This window comes from Canis aureus, chromosome 11, assembly GCF_053574225.1.
Source record: "Canis aureus isolate CA01 chromosome 11, VMU_Caureus_v.1.0, whole genome shotgun sequence".
NCBI classification, from domain to species: Eukaryota; Metazoa; Chordata; class Mammalia; order Carnivora; family Canidae; genus Canis; species Canis aureus.
In genome coordinates, this window is record NC_135621.1 from 70,371,254 (window position 1) to 70,392,495 (window position 21,242).

General features: G+C 45.2%; 2 protein-coding genes across 5 annotated transcripts in view; one reads left to right on the plus strand and one right to left on the minus strand.

The window, feature by feature from the left end:
* Positions 1-8,312: 8,312 nt before the first annotated feature.
* Positions 8,313-13,340, minus strand: FBXO48 (F-box protein 48). The gene is made up of 4 exons (XM_077915691.1): positions 13,211-13,340; positions 12,269-12,382; positions 10,686-11,022; positions 8,313-10,231 (listed from the first exon to the last, which is right to left on the minus strand). The coding sequence occupies exons 3-4, from the start codon at positions 10,989-10,991 to the stop codon at positions 10,070-10,072; spliced, it is 468 nt and encodes a 155-aa protein (XP_077771817.1). The 5' UTR covers positions 10,992-11,022; positions 12,269-12,382; positions 13,211-13,340; the 3' UTR covers positions 8,313-10,069.
* A 277-nt stretch (positions 13,341-13,617) lies between these two features.
* Positions 13,618-21,242, plus strand: part of APLF (aprataxin and PNKP like factor) — a 67,805-nt gene continuing 60,180 nt past the window's right edge. The window contains exon 1 of one of the 4 annotated variants that reach the window (XM_077915689.1): positions 13,618-13,779. In XM_077915689.1, the coding sequence (XP_077771815.1) occupies positions 13,684-13,779 (96 nt within the window). In that variant the 5' untranslated portion in view covers positions 13,618-13,683. Of the gene's footprint in view, positions 13,780-14,245; positions 14,333-21,242 lie in introns of those variants that run through there. The other 3 variants (XM_077915686.1, XM_077915690.1, XM_077915687.1) reach the window with 3 other exon arrangements.

Below are 21,242 nucleotides of genomic sequence, written 5' to 3' on the forward strand. Positions count from 1 at the left end.
ACGTTCAAATGGCAAAACAAAAACAAAAACACCCCCGAACATACATGCATATATACAGGAAAACCTGGGGGCGAGGGGAGTAGGATCAGTGATGGAGAAGTAATTCTAATAAATAAAATACACTATAAATTCTCCATGATTAAAACAGCACGGCATGAATAAATGGACAGGCCTGGAACATAACTGAAAATTCAGAAATAGAACCAAGTCACAGGAAAGTTTATGATGTGAATAAAATGGCATCTCAAATCCCTGGGGAAAAGACCAACTCATTAATGAATGGTGTTGGGACAAGTAGACACCCATGTGAAAAAAATAATTTTGGATCCGTAACACATATTCTACTTCTGGAAAAACTCCAAATGGGAAAAATAAGCCATACAAGTACGAGAAGAAAACCTTAGTTTATTTAATTATTTTTATTATTTATTAAAAGCCAAAATTTATTTATCATTTTGCTGTCAGAAAACCTTTTAAAATATGCTTTTCATCCAGAAGCAATAGCAGAAAAGATCGAGACATTTTACTACATTGATAAGAATAAGGTTTGAGGAAAAAAAAAAAACTCTACAAGCAAAAACCAAAAGACAAATGATGAGCTGGGAAAAATATAATTGCAACATATAGCTAAAGCTCCAGCTTTCTCTATTTATAAAGCCTTCAAAAATTCAGAAAAGCAAAAATTCACACATATAAAAGATATAAGTGCCTTTAAACTTATGAACTTCATTTATGACCAGAGAGAAGCAAATTAAATCTATAGGAGGGGGCAGCCCGGGTGGCCCAGTGGTTTAGCGCTGCCTTCGGCCCAGGGTGTGATCCGGAGACCTGGGATCGAGTCCCGTGTTGGGCTCCCTGCATGGAACCTGCTTCTCCCTCCCTGTGTCTCTGCCTCTCTCTCTCAGTCTGTGTCTCTCATGAATAAATAAATAAATAAAATCTTAAAAAAAATCTATAGAAGAAAAAGTTCTTCCAGCTTTTTGTGTGAAAAAGGTCATAATAAAGGAGTAGAAAATGATACCCTGGGGTATCATTTCTCACTGCTGGATTGGCAGGTGTTCACAGGCTTGAAAACACACTTTTCTGCAATCCACTGAGTGAAATTTGGGCCTGAGCCGAGGATTAGATGCTATTGCATGAAGGTTGTATTTCCTGGGTGTGATCATCGTGTTGTGGTTACGGAGGGGTGCGTGCTTGTGCTCGGGAAATCCGTGCTACCGTGTTTATGGATAAAATCCCCGGAGACCTCGGAGCCTACCGTCAAATACATCAGCTCAACAAAAGTGGTTGTGCTTTTATTACCAACCAGTCCTTTTAATTGGGGACATTTGACAATGTTGGAGACCTTTTTGGTTGTGACGTCTTGGGAAGGAGGCTATTGGCACCTCCATGAGTGGAGGCCAGGGATACTGCGAAACCTCCAGCAAAGCGCAGCACGGCCCTCTCGCCAAACATCAAGAGTGCCAAGGTTTAGGAACCTGGGGTAGACAACGATGAAGCAAATGCGGCTCTGGTTGGGTTAATCTGGGTGATGGTACCGTTGAGCTGCTCCTTCAACTTCTCTGGAAGCGTGAAATTTTTCAAGACAAAGCGTTTAGAGAAAAAGTAAATTTTATTTTATTTATTTTTAAAGGTTTTATTTATTTGTTCATGAGAGATGCAGAGAGAGAGGCAGAGACCCAGGCAGAGGGAGAAGCAGGCTCCATGCAGGGAGCCCGATGCGGGACTCGATCTCAGGACCCCGGGTCATGCCCTGAGCCACCCAGGCGTCCGAAAACGTAAATTATAAAAATATATCATCAAAAGAGTCTAGGAAAGGAAAAGAAAGCCACACTGATAAAACAATAAGCCGCACATATTTTTTAAAGCAGCCTCCCCACCCGACGTGGAGCTCAAAGTCATGACCTCCAGATCGAGACGCGTGCTCTCTGAGCCAGACAGGTAGGTGCCCTTGTATTTTGGTTTTGTTTCGTTTATTGGGCTCTCACTACGGGATGATCAGAGACATAACCTTGTCATATTAAAACTAGTTGGAAACGAGCAACCTGTGTGTTCCCCGCAGGGCTCGGGAGACCTGCAGCTGAAAAACAGGCCTCAGAAGATAATTACTAAAAAATAAAAAGTCTCCCCGATGACGTAATGCTTACGGCAACACAGTATAATCGGCGTGGTGGGCGAAGCTCCCGTTTCATCCGACTTGATGGCCCATCCTGCCCTCCCTGGGCAGGGGCTGGGAGGTGTTGACAAATGCAAAACGGATTTACTGAAAAAGTGGGTTTCCTATATGTCAGGGCTAAATATAAGGCTTTTCTGAGGCCCGACTTGCGCCCCTCGCTTGGCACTGGTGTCCTCCTCCGCTCTCTGCCCCCCTCACAGGCCTTCGTCTCCCTCCTTGTCCCGTTGTGCAGACACGTCGAATGGCTTGGTATTTTTGTGACATTTCCTAATTTCCTACTGGACGTTCCAGCCCCAGGAATTCTTGTTTTTCTACAGCCTCGCTGCCCCCCAGGTGAAGCCTTTTTGGGGATGATGCACCTGCTAAGAATAAAGGAGTCAAGGCCCAGCTTTGAATTTTAAAAGACTTAAAAAAAAAAAAAAGGCCTAGAAGAAACAAACGTTTTCAGAGTCTGACGTTGAGGAATGCCAAGATCCAGGCACTTGAGGAAGGAAGGGTCTTCTGGGTTTCAAAGGACTCACTTTAAATACCGTAGAACAGTGTTGGTCACCTGGACGACCGGAAAATAGAAAAGGTACAAAGCAAGGAAGGGTGGAAGTAGAGCGTTGGCTCCCAGAGGAGCTGGGGACGCCTGCCAGGACGCGGAGAAGACCGGAGCGTGTGGCCCAGAGCTCCGGGCCTCCCCTCCTCCGCGTGGAACCGCACCCCTCCTCGGCCCCCCTCACCCCCTCCCCAGCCGAGGATGTCGGAGCAGAATGTCCCAGTGTCCCCATGAGCAGGGGCAGGGGAGCACAAGGGCGAGCTGTGGGGCATCTGGGCACAATGGGCCCAGGGGAGGTGAGTCGCCTCACGGTCCCCGCCGAGAAAGCATTTGGTGTTCGTTGTGCAGCGCGGGGTCGGGAGGGCGGCCGGGACACCCGGTGGTAGGCCTTCGTCTTGTCTGTGAAGTGTCCTTCGGTCACATCCACGTTCACTCAGTCCCAACACGTTCGTCGGTCTCGTGGGGTCAGGGCTGCCAGGGAAAATACAGACGCCCGGCTACATTTGAATTTCAGCTTTTCAAAATGATTAAAAAAAAAAAATTAGTATAAGTATGTCCCATGCCATATGTGGGATATACTTATACTAAAACTGATCCGTTGTTTATCTGCACTTGAAATCTAGCGGAGCGTCGTGCGTTTTTATTTGCTACTTCGGGCCACTCTGTTTGCAGCTCCTCTCCCTCCGCTGCTGGCATCAGGAGGAGCGGGAAGCTGGAGTAACGGCGTCGGGGCAGAGGCTGCGGCCTGCACCCTGCCTCCCACTCCCACCAGCATCCCACGGCCTCTCCCCCGGCATCCCTCGTCCCTGTGGTCCCTGTGGTCGCCCCAGTCTGGACTTCTGGAACGATCAGGGCTCGGGGATGGGGGCCCTGGGCCACTGCAGACCTCACTGCGCTGGACAAAGGGCCGTGGCCGTGGGGACCCTGCGACTCAGTTTGCTCCTGGTGTCGCCGTCTGTCCCGCGGGGTCTTGGGGGTCCCCTCGCCTCATCCCCATCTCGGGGAGTGACAACGTCTTCAGACCTCTCCGGGGCCCGCCGAGCTGAAGGGACCTGAGGGCTCCCCCTCGGCCCCCACCCCTTGGGGATCCCCCCTTGCGATCCCAGTAAACCTCTGTGTTCCGACCCAGAGTCGCTAACTCCTTCTTTCCTTTTACACCTTTTCTCTCCCTGCGCTTTAGCTCACACGTTTGTCTACTGCTGCGTTCCCTGGTTCGCAAGCCATGCGGCGCTCCCGGCTGAAATTACGCCCATGTGCTGCGTTTCCACTTCTGCTATTGAATGTTTCGGTTCTAGATTCTCCATTTAGTCTTTTTCTTTTTTTAAATTGTCTCATTTTCTGGTAAAACTCCCCAGTGGTACCTATTTGCGTCCTCGGCCTGCATCTGTGGGGCCACATCAGCCGGGCTGCTGGGCGGTCCTGACCTCACGCTCCAGCCCCTGGGGTCTTACTCCAACATTGTCGCTTAGCCCCGTCGTTCAGGATCCTGCCAACCCCCCTTTGCTGCAGGCAGACGATGCAGGCCTGTCCCCGGCGGGGTGGCCGCTGTGCGCGGGAGGCCGCCTGGGCCGTGGCGGGATTGAGGCCTGGGCCCTTAGTCCGCGACCTCCGGCCTGCAGGTTGAGCACCTGGCCTGCTCCCCTGGGCCGCTGCCTCAGGGGGTCCTCAGCTCGGGCCACTGTCCCCTCACAGAGCGAGCCTGGGGAAAGTGCCCTGGGCCTCCCCGAGCTCTCTCTGCCGCGGTCAGCAGAGCCTCAGACCCGGGCAGGGGTGGGAGGAGGGCGGCCGGGGCAGACGGCGAGCTCCCGGCCCTCGGGGAGCCTCACGCCTCGCTTTGTGTCTCTAGTGTGCCCGGGCCCCGAGCCCCCCGGGGGTTCCCTGCTCCCCCTCCAAGGCTCGGTCTTGACAAAGCCCAGATGTTCAGGTTTATTTATTTATTTTTTGTGCATCACGTCTGAAATGGCCCAGTGCTTCCATGGGAAAGAACACTGCGGAGTATCAGCTTCGCTTACAGGTCCCTCCTGCCCCCTGACCTTGGTCCCTGGCCCGGCCACCGAGGCCACTCTCCAATGCCTTTAAGGAGATGTTTTGTGTTTTATTACAGTTTTTCTACTTTTTTGAGGCAGTAGCGCTGCTCTTGCATATCCTTACTTTTTTTGTTTTTTTTTCTATCAGTCGCTGATAGAGTGTGATAAAATCTCCCACTATAATTATGGATTCTCCGACTTCTTCTTATATATATATATATTTTTTTTAAAGATTATTTACTTATTTATTTGACAGAGAGACAATGAGCACAAGCAGGGATGAGGGGCGGAGGCAGAGGGAGAAGCAGGTTCCCCACCGAGTGGGAGGCCTGATGTGGGGCTCGAACTCAGGACCCCAGGACCATGACCTGAGCCGAAGGCCGACACTTAACCTATGGAGCCCCCCCGGGTGCCCTTTCTTCTTGTAGTTAAATCAATTTTTATTCCCACATATTTATTCTGTATTATTAAATTCATCATCAGAATCACGCAGGTACCCCTGTGTTATTAAACTCATATGATTAGAAAAAAATTAATCTTCATGACAAATTATTTTTTATCCTCGTGTAGTTTTGTAAAAAATCTCCAGTAATGCATTTTCCCTTGAAGTTTAATTTGTCTGGTATTGGGTGTACCAATTTTCCTCTTGTTGCTATTAACGCAGTATATGATTTTCCATCGTTTTACTTTAAACTTTTATGTATCCTTATGTTTTGATGTCTCTCTTGTAAAATGCATATAGTTTTTTTTTTTTTAAATGCAATCTGGCCTCTTTATCTTTTCATTAGAGCATTTAGTGTACTTACTTATATTAACTATAATTAAAGATATATTTGGGGTGAAATTTCCCATCTTACTATTTACTTTTTGTTTATTCTTGTTATGTTACTGTCTTTTCTTGTGTTCATTGATTTAAAAAAAAAAAACTATTCCATTTTACCTTGGTAGCTACCTATTAGCTAAGTTTCAGAGACTGAGATGTTTTGAAAGCACATGATTTTCTTGTGAGGATTGATTGATTGATTGATTCATGAGAAACACAGAGAGAGGCAGAGACACAGGCAGAGGGAGAAGCAGGCTCCATGCAGGGAGCCCGACGCGGGACTTGATCCCAGGACCCCAGGGTCATGCCCTGGGTCGAAGGCAGAGGCTCAACCACTGAGCCACCCAGGCGCCCCGATGTGAGGATTTGATGTACTTCCAGGTCAGTGCCATTCCTAGGGTGCAGTCCTTCTGGGTCCTGAACTACAAAAGGGGAATTACTAAGGAGAGGGTTTCCTCATTCCCCTTCTCTTAGTGAGTCCGAAATTCCATCTATATACCTAATACTGATTTCCTCTGATTTTCTAAATATCTGTATGGGAGGTGTTCCTTAGTCCTTTATGTTGCTTCAATGTAAGGTCTAAATGTCAAAATTCTAAAAGGCGTTATACTCCTGTCATTAAAATCTTGGTCTCTAACGTCAAGGAGATTTGGGTTTAAATAGTGGCTTTACATCTTGATATTCAGATTACCTGGAAAATAACTTGATTTCCTGTGTTCTTTGAAAGTCTAATTACTAAGATGAAACAAGAAAATGCTATAAAGCATTTAGCATAGGGTTAGTCAAAGGGGAATACTCTAGAAACAGTTTCTTGAAAAAAAGAAATTGTGACTCTATGGGAAAATATCCTTAGAATGGAGAGATTTGATGATTACCACCTCAATCAAAAAATCGGACTAACCCTGTCACACAGTAGAACAACCAGACATTATGTACCTTTTAATGTTAGCACTAACCTCATATGAAGAAGCATATTATACTACCTATGTAGTCTAATTGCTAAATATTTTTAACTGAATCAAATCATGAAGAGATGATGAGACATTCTATGTCATTTATAGACATTCTCTGGGAAAACCATCCTGAATCCTTAAAAAAACCCAACAAGCCAATATTCTGAAAAACAAAACCAAAGGCGGAGGAATGCTTCTGGCTAAAAGAGATTAAGAGGTCATAAAAAATGACATGCACTTGTAAACTTGTTTGGATCCTGAATTGAAAAAAAAAATCTATATATTTTTGAGGCCATTAAAAAAATTTAAACAGGGATTGTTAATATTATTTAACCAAATAAAAATTTTAGATGTGATGATATTGCATATAGGATAACGGACTTATTCTTAGGAGACCCATGTTGAATATTTAGGGGTAAAGCATCACCGTGGCTGCAACTTAGTTTCCAATGTTTCAGTAAAAATAAATACTAAATAAAACAAATGTGGAAATCTTAACAACTGGTGTATCTGGTGAGGATATACGTAAGAGTTTTTTGTCATATGTTTTTACTTCTCTGTGTGTTTGAATTTTTTCAAAATAAAAAGTTGGAGGAACATTGGTGGCTTTTCATTCAAGTTACTCAATCTCAGGTAAGTTTTTAATTTATTCAATAAAAAATTTATCGAGCACTTACTATGTTACGTGCTTATGGATGCTGGGGTGTGGTGATGAACCAGATAGATCATTCTTTTATTTTCCATCTCCTCATCCATAGAAAAGATGCAGAGCAATGGTATCCCTCGCATAAGCATTATGCTTGGTTCAGAGTGGGCACTCAATAAATGTTGGCTATTATAATTAATCAACTTTGTCCATTGTTTGCCTCATTTCATCTATTTGATGATTTTGGTCTTTCAATTCTACTTAAAATGAAAATGTGTGTGCATCCTGTGTATTAATCTTCCCATGATGTTACTATTCATCTTATTTTTGTTAATATTATTAGGATATTTGAAGTTTTGGAGAGAAGATATTATATGAAGTCAAAGCAAAGATTCAATTACAGTGGTTAGGGGTATATTTTTCAAGTTAGGCTTTTATTTACTTGAGCATTCTAAGATCTAAAGTTTATATTCAACAGATTTTATTGATGATTATATCCTGGTCTAAGATCGGGTTATAGACTAGAGGCAACTAAAGATTTCTAGGGGCACCTGGGGGGCTCAGTGGTTGAGCGTCTGCCTTCGGCCCAGGCCATGACCCTGGGGTCCCAGGATCGAGTCCCACTCAGGCTCCCTGCATGGAGCCTGCTTCTCCCTCTGCCTGTGTCTCTGCCTCTCTCTCTCTGTGTCTCTCATGAATAAATAAATAAAATCTTAAAACAAATAAAATAACGGTTTCTAAATTTAAAAAAATACTAGATCTTGAACTGATCAAATATCAACCCTGGGAACTCCTTCATATTCTATGCCAATAATCTTGCCTCTTTAACAAACTGTGTCTATGTAACATGTTATTTTATCTGAGTAAAAGCAGTCCTTCCCCCCCATTCTGCTCCACCCACTCATGTTCTCAGAGGCTAATGGCTTGGTCTGATAAAGGTACAGTTCCCTCTAAGCACGTACCATAAAATTTATCATTAAGTTGCCAAACTTTCCTTTCTGTGTAGACTGTGCTCAGTTTATAACTTATTATATAAAAATTATTTTAATGCTACAGTACTAAAAAAACAAACTAAAGACCATTCATATAACTGGTAAAGTAATACTCAAAATTCATTGGGGTGACCCAATAATTAAAAATAAGTGATACTTTTGGGTTATGTTTATTTGCAAGTGTTTATTCAAAAACATAAAACATTTCTATTTTCCTGTTTCTCTCTTACAGCTTTTGAGGAGACTAAAACAATTATTCACATATTTGCACTGATAGTAAGCATCCCATACATCTTTTGGGCTGTGGACAGTCAGTCTTGTTCACTAATGATACAGCAAATTATTTTTATTTTACATTCTGGGTAGGATTAAAATAAATAATATAGAAATAATTTAACAACTCTTCGTGGAATACCTACTATATTCCAGGTTTGTGGAACATAAAAAATAATAAATAAATGGTCCCTGCCTTCAAGAAGCTCACAGTCTAACGGGGGATACAGACAAATAGACAACTTAATATAGTAGACGGCTTTGGGAGTGGTATGGACGGAGGATGATGGGAACCCTAACGAGGGTCACATAATCCAGAGTGGTGCAACCTAGGGACGGGGTCTGGGTCCAGAGGATAAGTTTTACGGGAGAGTTTGCCACAATGACAATTAACAGCGGGTGCGAGGAATTCCTCCAGAAGGGACGGTCAACTAGGCCCAGAGACCTCACTGCCTGGTCTTCGAGGCCCTTTCCAGCAGATCCTCCCTGCTTGATCCAACACAGGGAATATGCAGAGGGTGACGTATCTTTCCGATACTGTGTCCATCTGCTAACTGTGGGTTTCCCAGATTCTTATTTTTTGTGCCATAGGTCACAATTTAAGAGGAAAATGTCATACTAAAATGTTTTGTGGAAACTTTTCACTATGGTACTGACTACAGATTCAGAATGAACAATCCGGTATAGTGAGTACTATACCATCTACTTTAAAAAAAAAAGAGAGAACAACAGTTAAATCGAAGGTTCCTGGAGAGCTATAAACTTAAACAAATCAGATATATAGGGTTCTCTAAAATATATATATTTTTCTTTTAAATGTGACCCGGAAGTCCTTTGCCTTGGTTGTCTAAGAGTAAGACACTAGATGGTGCTATAAGGCTGTTAGAAAGAAAGCTTTAGCAAGAAAAACTGGCAGTTAGAAATATTCTGTCCCTGAGAAAAGTTCCAGGTCTGCAGGCAAGTAATGAGAATCTTAATCTCACAAGGTTTAGCCTTCTGGTCAGGTTAATTTTAAACTAAACCACAAGTATAATACTTTTTAAAATGCTTTCTTTTTAAAACACTTCTTAAGTGTTTTTAAAACACATTTTAAAAGGGCTCAGCATTTGACAATTCAATCTGATTCCACTGAAATGGACATTTTACAGTTATTGAAATATAAATGTATTATACTCTGTATATTGAAACACACTGTGAATAATTTCATTTAGGTAGTCTTCCTGGTGCTATCTATTTCTAATTCTGAGCCCGGTTACACCTACTACTGAATGAATCTCTCTAATCAGTTTCTTCAACCGGTTTCCAGAATTCCTGAATCGTGATTCAGTAGAAAATGCCCATCAAACCCTCTTGTGATTAATTACTGCAACATACTGATACAAATACATTTAAAAACACTATTGGTATGGTACTTCTTACACAACATTTCATGATCTTTCCACCTTACAATAAAACCAGAAAAATGTTTTTATGAAAGTGCAGAATAAAAACAAAGTTTGACTTTTAAAAAGTTTTCTCCTTGGTTTTCTTTTAAATGTTGAACATAAAAAAGGTAAACCAAAAAAAAAAAAAAAGAACCTAAGAGTCATTTTAATTTCAAAGTCTCAAAGTTACGAGATCTGTTTGTGATTTTTCGGCTTATCGTTCCAGTTCTGCTTCTAGAATCTCCCCCCATGTATCTGCATCCATTGGGTACATGATTTTTTCTGGTAAACTAAGAGGAGAACATATGTTGCTGTATCTGCCACTTAGCCATTCGTGTTTCACTTTACTCTTCTGGTAGTTCCTCAGCAGTATTACCTGGAAGGGGTAAATCATCATTGTTAAAGGATGTAGTAGGGGGCTGGTCAGTGAGTTTGTTTAAAACGGGAGAAGCTGACTGACAGGGCTGAAAAGAGGATTAAGCATTTACACTGATAAACACAAACTAATAAATCTGTGGTGTGTGCATGTAGGTGGGTGGGTGGGTGGGTACACGTGTGCATATGCAGAGTGAGCCACCCCGTTTGCCGTGAGTTTTGGATAAGGTGGACTAAAGTAGTGAACAGAGGGATATGCCTGAGTTTAGGATGCAAAACATGTAAAAGGATGGATGGGATGGTGTGGCTTATAGGAAAAGAACAATCATTCAACGTCAACTCCAAAAGCCAACACTCTGATATGAAATCCTACCTCCTCCGTGCAGAAGGTAGAGTGGGCTCACACCTGCCACCACATTGTCAAGAACACTGCAGACTACAGAGACCACACTTACTCTCCAGGAATATCCACTTTCTACATCATTGTCTATCTCTCTTTGGCACACAGCTCTTAGAGTCAAGCAATGAGGTTTCCATAAGGAGTCACTGTCTCTTACTGTGTTATTCCAGCTCCTGCACGTTATCGAAGCCCTGCACAAACTCCGAATGTCCAGCTGACTGAAAATTTTAAAAGTAACTTCTGGAGGCAGCAGTTCAACAAAGTTATTTTGACCCTCTTTTTTTTCCTTCTCAGCATCCGCAGCATTCAATTCTAGGTCAGAAACTCTTGAATTATTGTTCCTCTTGGAGTTTTTCTGCATAATGTTTTAGCAAATTATCCTCATATGTAACCTAAAAGGCAAAGTTTAAATATGTTCAGTCTCTCTGGATCAGACTACAGAATGTACCCTGAGCCGGATACTGCCTGGGTATGATTTAAAGAACCTTAACTTTTTTTAGTTTTTCTATCTATAAAATGGGGCCAAGGATGCTCCTCTCTTGGGTGTCCTTCTAAGGATTAACAGGGATTATGTGTAAAGCATCAAGCTTCACAATCTGAATTGCACGTGGGAGGTACTCAACACTTGTTACTTCCCTTTTTCTTTTTAAACGTTTTTTAGTAAATGGGTTTGTTTCTTAACATTTGTTTTTCTGCTTCCAAAGAGCATTATCTAAAAAAAGAGAAGTGATTCTTCACAGACCAAAATTGTAGTAGTAGAAATGATTATTGCGGGAACATATTTGATTCCAAGCATTTGCTGAAAATACTTTGGAAAGCGTGTACGATTCAATGATCTTCAACTCCTAAATACTCGTCTGTGGGAACTGATGCCTTCTCATTAAGTCCTTCATTTACAGTTTGTGACTTAATCATAAACCGGGAGGACTTTTATAGTTTATACGATCATCGTTTAGCTACTTGTACCAATGGGTAGGTGTGTTCACAGCTGACACAACTACTATCTGAAATGGACTAGAGGTTGAAGTCCAGGTTATAATGACAAAGTCTCAAATGTTCAATCCAGTTATAAGATTAATGTTTCGGAAATGGCCTCTTGAAGCTATTCTACAGGCATAATTATGAATAAGAACAGTAGTTCTTGAGGCCGTGAAGCAACAGTAACTAGCAACCATAAACAATGTTTATAATTCAGCTAGGTGCAGCATATAATTAAAGATGGAAAGTCCAGTTTCTGCTAATCTACCTAAGGTGCATGGTGTAGGCTTCTAAAATCAGCTGAAAGCACGGAGCTATTTTTGCCTATAAAGACAGCTCATATTACTAAAAATCAGTTTATTCCATATTGCACTTCCTTTTATGATGGGGGGGGCATGTGGCAGTGCAGGAGGAGGGGTTTGTTAAATACTTTTTTTTTTTTTTTAAGATTTTATTTATTTAAGAGAGAGAGCGCACGCACAAGTAGGGGGAGTGGCAAAGGGAGGGGGAGAGTCCCCGCAGAGCACAATGAGGGGCTTGACCCCAAGACCCCAGGATCATGACCTGGAGCCACCCAGGTGCCCCTAAATGCTTCTTTTTTTTTTTTTTTTTTTTTTAACTCAGCTAATGATAACTCCCCCTTCTAGACATGCCACTCACCTATGTTCCCGGACTTGCCAAGGCCACAGTTGCTCCCATTCATTCGGCTGTTTGTGATCCGAGTTAGCCACGGTGGTTAGAATTTTACTGTCTCTGTTCAGCAGAGGACTTCCTCTCGAAGTTTTGGGGAAGGAAAGCGACAGAAACAAATTCATGAGTCGAGAGCAAGTTTTTTGCCAGTTCACTCACCTCTCTTAACCATCAATACAAACCAAGCCAAAGTACACTTTTGGTGGAGAAATGAGAGTCTACATCTCCCCGGCCGTGCATTTAAACACCTGTCACTTCTCCCAGAATCTCAAGGGGGAGGGGGAGGGGGGGATAAAAATGCGTCCTCTCCTTACAGTTCTTCTCCAGGAGGCAAACGAATGTCTTTGGAGTTAACAGCTTGGGGGTGGGGGGTGGACGCCTCGGGGAGGCTCCTAAACCCCCGCTGGGCATCTCCTTCCAAGAGCAGTTTTCCTGGATGCCTGGGAACCTATCCCTCTTCCGCCCCTTCTGGTGTATGAACCACACCTTGCTGAGGTCTCTCTGCAGGTCAGGAGCTCGCCCCGCCCACCCATCGCCCCGCCCCCTCAAGCCACGCCCACCAATCAACCCGCCCCTCAAGCCACGCCCACCAATCGCCCCGCCCCTCAAGCCCCGCCCACCCCTCGCCCCGCCCACCCCTCGCCCCGCCCCCCCGGCACCTGCCAGCGGCGCAGCCCGGGGTGGGGGGGCGGGGGGTCCGCACTCCGCGCGGCCCCACCGTGCAGGTCGGAAGGAAAGACCCCGCAGCCCCAGTAGCCGCCCCCCGAGGGTCTCCGCCGTCCGCAGCTGCCCGCCTCCGACGAGCACGGGGCGACGACAGCGAGCGCCGGCACCGACTGTCCCCGCAGCTCCAGGCGGCTGAGCGGGGCGCCGCGCCACCCAGGCGTCCGCCGTAAGGGAAGACCCTCCTACCTCCAGGGCCGCCTAGGCTCCTCCGGCGAATTACAGCCTCCGGAATTCGAATCCTTCGCCATCGCCTCCCCGGCCCCGCCCCCTGCGGCCCCGCCTCGCTGCCTCGAATTCCGCGCAGGCGTAGAGAGGAGCGCGCGCCGCCTCTTGGGAGTGGTAGTTTCCTTTTTAAACCCGGGCGCCCCCGCTCCGCACCAGAGGACAGCGCGGCGGACTACAAGGCCCGGCAGCCTCCGCGGCGGGTGGGCGGGGAGAGCGCGCTGCGGGGGGCGGAGGCGTGGCGGGGGGGGTGGTTAACCCGGGCTTTTAAAAAATAGTTTGGAGGCGGAAGTGGCGGCGGGAGGGGCGAAGCGGGGCGCGGCCGAGCGGAGCTCCCCCCCCCCCCCCCGCGTCCCGCCGAGGCCCGCGCGTGTCCATGGAAGGCGGAAACGGCGGCGGGGCGCGTGAGGTCGCGCAGGGGGGCGGTCGCCGGCGCCATGTCCGGGGGCTTCGAGCTGCGGCCGCGCGACGGCGGCCCCCGGGTGGCCCTGGCGCCTGGCGAGACGGTGATCGGCCGCGGGCCGCTGCTGCGAGTAAGTGCGGGGCCGGCCTGGCTTCCTTAGTTCTCAGTTTTTGCTTTTTTTTTTTTGCTTTTTTTTTTTTTTTTTTTTGCACGTGTCCACGTACGAGGAGGCCTTAAAACGTGTCCAGTGCGAGGCAAGCCCGCGCCCGCCGGCCGCTGGGGGGCGCTCATGGGGCCCAGGGCTGAGCGTGTGCCCCTGTGCTCCGTGCAGCCCGACCCTGGACAGAGGTTGCTGACCCCGACCTCGACCCCCGACCCCCGACCCCGGCCTCAACCTCGACCTCGACCCCGGCCTCAACCTCGACCTCAACCCCGACCCCGACCCCGGCCTTGACCCTGACCTCGACCCCGGCCTCAACCCTGATTTTGACCCGACCACGACCTTGACCCTGACCTCGACCCCGACCCCGGCCTTGACCCTGACCTCGACCCCGACCCCGACCTCGACCCCGACCCCTGGCCGCACCGCGGGAGCCCTGCTCCGGGCGAGGATGGTCGTTCCCGGTAGCACCCGCAGGGGATGCCCGCGACCTGGGGCCTGGCTGTTGCTCAGGGGCTCTAAGGTCTGCAGGGTCGCGCGCGAGGTGGGCCGTGCCGCGGCCGCGTGGAGGGCCCCGGGGCTGGGCGCCAGGCGCCGCCGGGCTGTGGGTATTCCCCGCCCCCTGCATGTTTAGGGCTAGCAGACCCTCCTGTGGCGATTGGGATTTCGTAGGCCTCTACGTAAAACGTGTATATCTGTTTTTATTTTATTTTGATTTTATTTTATTTTTTCTTGACATTTCAGGGTATTTTCTTTAGCATCTATTTGGTACAGCCGATTTGCACGTGGTGGCCCAGTGGGGTCCTCAAAGAGACTGAGACGCGGGTCCCATATGCACGTGGTGGCCCAGTGGGGTCCTCAAACATGACTGAGATGCGGGCCCCATGTGCACGTGGTGGCCCAGTGGGGTCCTCAAAGACCACTGAGAGGGGGGTCCCATGTGCACGTGGTGGCCCAGTGGGGTCCTCAAAGACGAGGGAGACACGGGTCCCATGTGCACGTGGTGGCCCAGTGGGGTCCTCAAAGACGACTGAGACACGGGTCCCATGTGCACGTGGTGGCCCAGTGGGGTCCTCAAAGACGAGGGAGACACGGGTCCCATGTGCACGTGGTGGCCCAGTGGGGTCCTCAAAGACCACTGAGAGGGGGGTCCCATGTGCACGTGGTGGCCCAGTGGGGTCCTCAAAGACAAGGGAGACACGGGTCCCATGTGCACGTGGTGGCCCAGTGGGGTCCTCAAAGACGACTGAGACGCAGGTCCCGTTTGCACGTGGTGGCCCAGTAGGGTTCTCAAAGATGACTGAGATGTGGTCCCCGCCCTCCAGGAGTGTTCTCTTGGGCCATGGAGACACACCTGTGTCCGTGCACGCAGCCATGAGAGTGCACCATGGTCCCCCGCTAACCTTCAGTGTCTGAACCAAGACATGGGTATTGGCCTTAAGAACCTGCAGGAAAGGAGTGGTGGTTGGGGGTGGCGATGTGGAAGTGAGTCCTGAATCAGTGTGTGTGTGGGTGTGTGTATGCATGTGAGCTGAGGTCCCTGAGAAAGTTGAAGCTCACATGCTGCTTATTTATTTATTTATTTATTTATTTTACTGCACAAGCAATTACTTAAATGTTTGGATGACATTCTGTTACTTTTTTCCAGTTTGTTAACTTATGCAAACATTGGAGAGAACTGCCTGAGCGGTTTTGTTTTTTTTTTTTTTCCCTCCCTCCCTCCTTCTCCCTTTCTCCATGGATATATACATACACATACATATATTTGTATATATATGAAATTTTACAGAGTCTGTGCTTCATCCAGAGAGCTTTTGTCTAGTGACAATTAAGTTTTGATTTACTTTGATTTACTTAACTAATTGTGTCACCAGGACAGGGTGCTGTGGATCTGGTTAAAAGATCCATGAATTGTAGGCCTGTGTTTTATAAACATGGCAACAGGTTGCAGATCCTTTCATGGTTTGTGGCTTGATCTCCGTGTTACAGGCTTGCTAATGTGAGATGAGCCTCCTTGGTTTCTGTCTTAAAATGGTAAGGAGTAGAAGAAAGTTAGCCTGTTGGGTCAGAATTTTGCTTCTCTTTTTCAAATAATCATTCAGTGATGAGATTTTTTTTTCTTGCCAAGTTTGGCAGATTGTAGAAGCAGGTTATGAACAGTGTCCTCAATGTGTTGAAGGAAAAATGTGAAGAACAAACAAATCAGTTTGTGGTTTTTAAGACATGTTTCTTTCTTTGCAGTGGTTAAAACCCTACATGAGGGGGTGCCCAGGTGGCTTAGTCATGATCTCAGGGTCCCGTGATCTCTGCCAGGCTCCCCGCGCAGAATCTGCTTCTCCGGCTCCCTCTCCTCCCCACTCCTGCTCTCATCATGCACGCTTGCTCGTGCTCTTCTCTCCCTCTCTCAAATAAATAAATACAATCTTAAAAAAAGAGGGAGAGAAAACAACTCACCATGGGTGTGCAGTTTCAAATAGCAGCAATTCCAGGGAGGCTTTTTTTTTTTGTGGTATGAGCAAAGATTTAGTTAAGGTAGGGAAACACAGGAAGTGCATTGTAAATTATGCATGACGTGATGATTAGTTATTAATACGTGATTAGTAATGATGATTTTTGGACTCCCTTAATGAGTCATTTTTTTTTTTTTTTTGGGAGACAAGCTTCACAAGCATTCATGGGCATACAAGCATAAAGGTTTATAATTCCAGTGTGTAAAATGGGCTTGGTGGTGAAACAATTTGGTAAGAATGTCTTTATGTCTTTACTGTGCCAGGAAAATACTTAGAGATAACAGAGCACAGTGAAATTTAATTTCCTTGAGCCATTTGCTTCAGTGGAAGTCATCAGTGGACCCAGGGTCTTGGTTTACTTTACTCGGTTGTAATTCTATTTTATGATCTACACTAATTAAAGGTTTTGTAGCAGAATGAATCTCTATGGAATTATCTGGGGTGCAGACAGCCAATCCCAAAGGTTACATATTGGATAAATTTATTTACATGATGTTATTGAAATGATTAAAAAAGACAAAACATGGAGAACAGATTAGTGGTTGCCAGGAGTTTAAAGACGGGAGGGAGGAAGGGAAGGGAGCAGGAGGGAATTGATATGGTTATGATACAGCAGCATGAGGGATTTTTGTGGTGATGGAAATGTTTTCTATCTTGATTGTTTCAATATCTGATTGTGATACTGTCTTCTGGTGTTGCAAGACGTTACCACCGAGGAAAACTGGGGATATGGCACAAGAGATTTTTCTGTATTGTATCTTCCAATTATATGTGAACCTACAATTATCTTAAATAAAAAATTTAATTTTAGAAAAGGTTTTTCAGTACAGCGTCTCAAGCAACAGAGTACCTTTAGGGGAAATTATTTGGTTTATGTTTTTTTTTTTTTTTTTAATTTAAGCTGATTATACTCTTTTTAAAAAGCTGCTTATACTCTTAAATGAAAACTACTGTTTTTGATTTCACATTTTCCTTTTTCTGTTTTGATAGAGATTATATGACACATTTCTTTCTTATCTTTTTCCTCCAAAGAAATAGGACAACATAGCTATCTAGTCAGTCTTCCCAACAGCAGGTGTAATGGAATTTATTTAAAAGAGAAGAGGCCCTCGGTTGTGGATGGGGATGGTCAAGGACTCTAGTACAGACTCTTTCCTGGCATCAGTTCACCCTTTGCAAGAATGCTGTTAAGTGTCCTACAAAGTCTACACAAAGTAGCCGGTAACTACTCTGGCCGGGCAGCTCTGTATGGTTTCTGCTTGTTGCAGAAGCTCCCTGGCTGTTCTAGAATGCTAGTCCTACCTGCCCATTGGGATGTGCCCAGTGCCTCTAGCTACTGGGTATCCCTCCCCCCCTTAATTACCAAGCCTAGTACAGTGCCTGACACAGGGGAGGCCCTCAAAGCACATGACCTCTTCCTTTTCCACGTCTCCGCTTTTCATTTTTCCAACTGTCAAAAACAGCCTACTTGTAACTGAGGTGTGAAAAGGATGTAGAACTTGGAAGTGAATTTAAGCATAGTAAAGAAGCAGTGCTACCAGCTGCTAAAGCTTACAGAGCAGCGTTCGTGATGGATCGTCGTTAGCATTTTTCCTCTTTTGTTGACTATTAATTGAGTAAATTCAGAAAATAATTGAATATATACCAGTCAGAATGGAGGGATGAAGAGACACAAGTCATTACTCTCAAGAAACTTGGAGTCTCCTAGGTGTGAGAGACAGAGAAACGGGAAACTAACCAGTAGTCGCCGCCTCAAATGGGGACTGGGAAGGGGTCCGTAATGCAGTGCCTACTGCTCACCCCATTCCCACCTGGTAACAGTGTCCTGTTGTTTTCAGGAGTAGTCAGAGATCTGGATATTTATTTGTTTGTTTGTTTGTTTGTTTGTTTATTTATTTATTTATTTATTTATTTATTTATTTATTTATCCATGAGAGATGCAGAGACACGGGCAGATGGAGAAGCAGGCTCCCTGCAGGGAGCCCGACATGGGACTCGATCCTGGGACTCCAGGATCACGCCCTGGGCCAAAGGCAGGCACTAAACCACTGAGCCACCCAGGGATCCCCGAAATCTGGATTTTTAGATATAACCTCTGACTTTTGAAAGGTCACATTTAATTAAAAGTTTTGTTTTGGTACCACAAGCCACACAGAAAAGGATGTTCCATGATACAAAGAGGCATAGAAAGGAAGGAACCCATAATTAAGATAAGGTGTCAGGGAAGGTTTCATGAACTCAGCGACACTGAGCTGATTTGGAAGTGTCAGAACAGTGAGAAGTTTGGTAGGTAGGGAGTGGGTGATAGAGAGAGAAAGGCCCTTCGGCTCGGTGGGGGGATGGTACATGGTTTCCTGGCTCTGATGGGAAGCCTATGGCATTGGATGACTAGATAAGTGCTGACCGGGCTTGTGGGATCCTCACATTGCATCTCTGATCCCCTTTAACTGTTACAGACGTCGCTTTTATATGGTATGTAGCTTCCTTTTTTGAAATAGGCTTCATTTTACTGAGCAGTTGTAGGTTCTTGGCAGAATTGAGTACAGAGTACAGGGGATGCCTAGTATACCTCACCCTCCCCGTCCCCCCACCTCCCTCACTCTCAGCACCTGCACCACAGCGCTGTGTTTGATGACCCTGTATTGTCCTTATAATCCAAAGTCCATAGTTTATGGTACACTATGCACATTCTATGGGTTGTAACGAAAGTGGAATGATATGGGCGCCTCGGTGGCTCAGCGGTTGAGCATCTGCCTTCGGCTCAGGCCATGACCCCAGGGTCCTGGGATCGAGTTCCGCATTGGGCTCCCTGCAGGGAGCCTGCTTCTTTCTCCCTCTGCCTGTGTCTCGGCCTCTCTCTCTGTCTCTCATGAATAAATAAATAAAATCTTAAGAAAAAAATGTTGATGTGCGTAATGACACACATCAGCTATTGTAGTACCGCGCAGAATAGTTTCACTGCCCTAAAGATCCTCGGTGTTCTGTTTTTCTTTCTTCCTCTCCCAACCCCTGGCAACTACTGAACATTTTACTATCTCCATAGCTTTACCTTTCCCAGAATATCATATAGTTGGGAATTGTACAGTATGTATACGGAGACTTTTTTGGATTGGTTTCTCTCAGTTAGTAATGTGGGTTTACGCTTCCTCCGTGTCTTTTTTAGTGATGAGTAATACTCCATTGTCTGGATGTTCTGCAGTTTAAGCGTTTACCTGCCGAAGGACATCACGGTTACTTTCAAGTTCTGGCAATTATCAGTGACTGTTACAAACATCCAATGCAAGTTTTTGTGTGGACTTGAGTTTTCAGTTCATTTGGGTAAATACCAAGGGGCTCGCCTGCTGGATCATGCATACGGTGTCTGGTTTTGTAAGAAGCTGCCATCGTCCTTCAGTGTGGCTATACCGTTTGCATCCCCCTCAGCAGTGAATGGTTTCCTGTTGTTCACAACCTCACCAGGGTTTCCTGTTGTCAGTGATTTGAGTTTTGGCCATTGTGATAGGTGTATAGTCGATTACTTTTCATAAGTATATATATTCATATATATTTATTTCTAATCAGTCTCTCCAAACCGTCTCCCGTGTACTGCTCAGCCTGAGTATGACGTCTTCTCACATGCCTCCATACCTCTGTTTGAGTTCCTTCCTCTGGTAATTTGATTCTGTAGGTAGCATTTGAATATCTGTATTTTTAAAAACTCTGAAGATGATTCTGTTGCGAAATGAGAGTTGGAAACCTCTTCTAGACACACTAAGAATGCTTGGCAGAGGGTAATTCTTTAAGAAATGTCTGCTGAACTGAATTAAATAACTATTCAGAAACTTTAATTTACCAAAGTCCCAAGTGGAGATTTAAATCCAGTTTTGTTTTCCTAAGATCTGCTTATGCGTTTATTATGTTGCCTTGTCATAATAATGATAGGGATGATGTTCTCACATATGCATAGCTTTCACTTCACCAGTAGCATTGCAAGCCTAACAGGTTGGGGGAGTTGGGATTTCAGTGGCATCAAGTCAGCACAGTTCCATCATACTAACATCTAACAATTCAGCATCCTTGACTTAGGAGCTCAGAAGGTGTTGGATTTTACTTTTTGAAATCTAAACGATCTATATTTCACCAGTATTGTGGATTAAATAGATGTTTGTGAGGTAGCCTGATAACTACTATGATACCATTAGTTTTAAGAGACAGTATTTCACAAATTTCAGACCATTTCACATCCAGTATCCTAATAACCTTTTATTTATTTTCTTTTTCTTTTTATTATTATTAATGACCTTTTAAAGAGAGTTTAATCTGTCTAGAGAGCCTCTGGCAAAAATCAACTTTGTCTCCTCAAACTTGCCCTTTGTTAATATCAGAAAATGAACTTTGGTACATTCCAAGTATAATAAACACTATATCAAGTAACTTTTGCCCTCTCGAGGAATAAGAAGGACTTATCTAATGTTATGACAGAGTCTCGGTGTTGGTTGAGCTCTGGAGTACATCCTGGATCTGATAACCGGGAAGCACTCTGATAAGAAAATTTTATGGTTTGTCAACTGGTTTACCTAACCAGTCTCCCATCCAAGTACCAACCAGGCCCGATCCTGCTTTGTTTCTGAGATCAGATAATCATCAGGTGTGTTCAGGGTGGGTGGTATGGCTATAGACCACAGTAGCCATATGTGGCCCTGCATGGCACCATGTGCCCTTCTTTCTTTCTCTACTTTAAGTCTTAATTTTAGATTTTATTTACTTGCCTCATACACAAGTTTGAGGAAAATATTTTATGCAAATTATATCTGAAATGAATTCTGTGCTTCTTTAGTTTTATGCATTTTTCATAATACAGGCCCAAGTCCCATGCCAGGTGGTTTTTATTTTTCTCTACCACGAAGGTTTGAATTTGTCTCTTTTTCTATTTGTCTATTGATA

Coding starts and splice junctions, on each gene's coding strand:
- FBXO48 (XM_077915691.1), bottom strand. CDS start 10,991: ATGCAGAAAAACTCCAAGAGGAACAATAATTCAAGAGTTTCTGACCTA. Junction 10,232..10,685: donor AAAGTGGATATTCCTGGAGA/GTAAGTGTGGTC, acceptor TACCCCTTCCAG/GTAATACTGCTGAGGAACTA.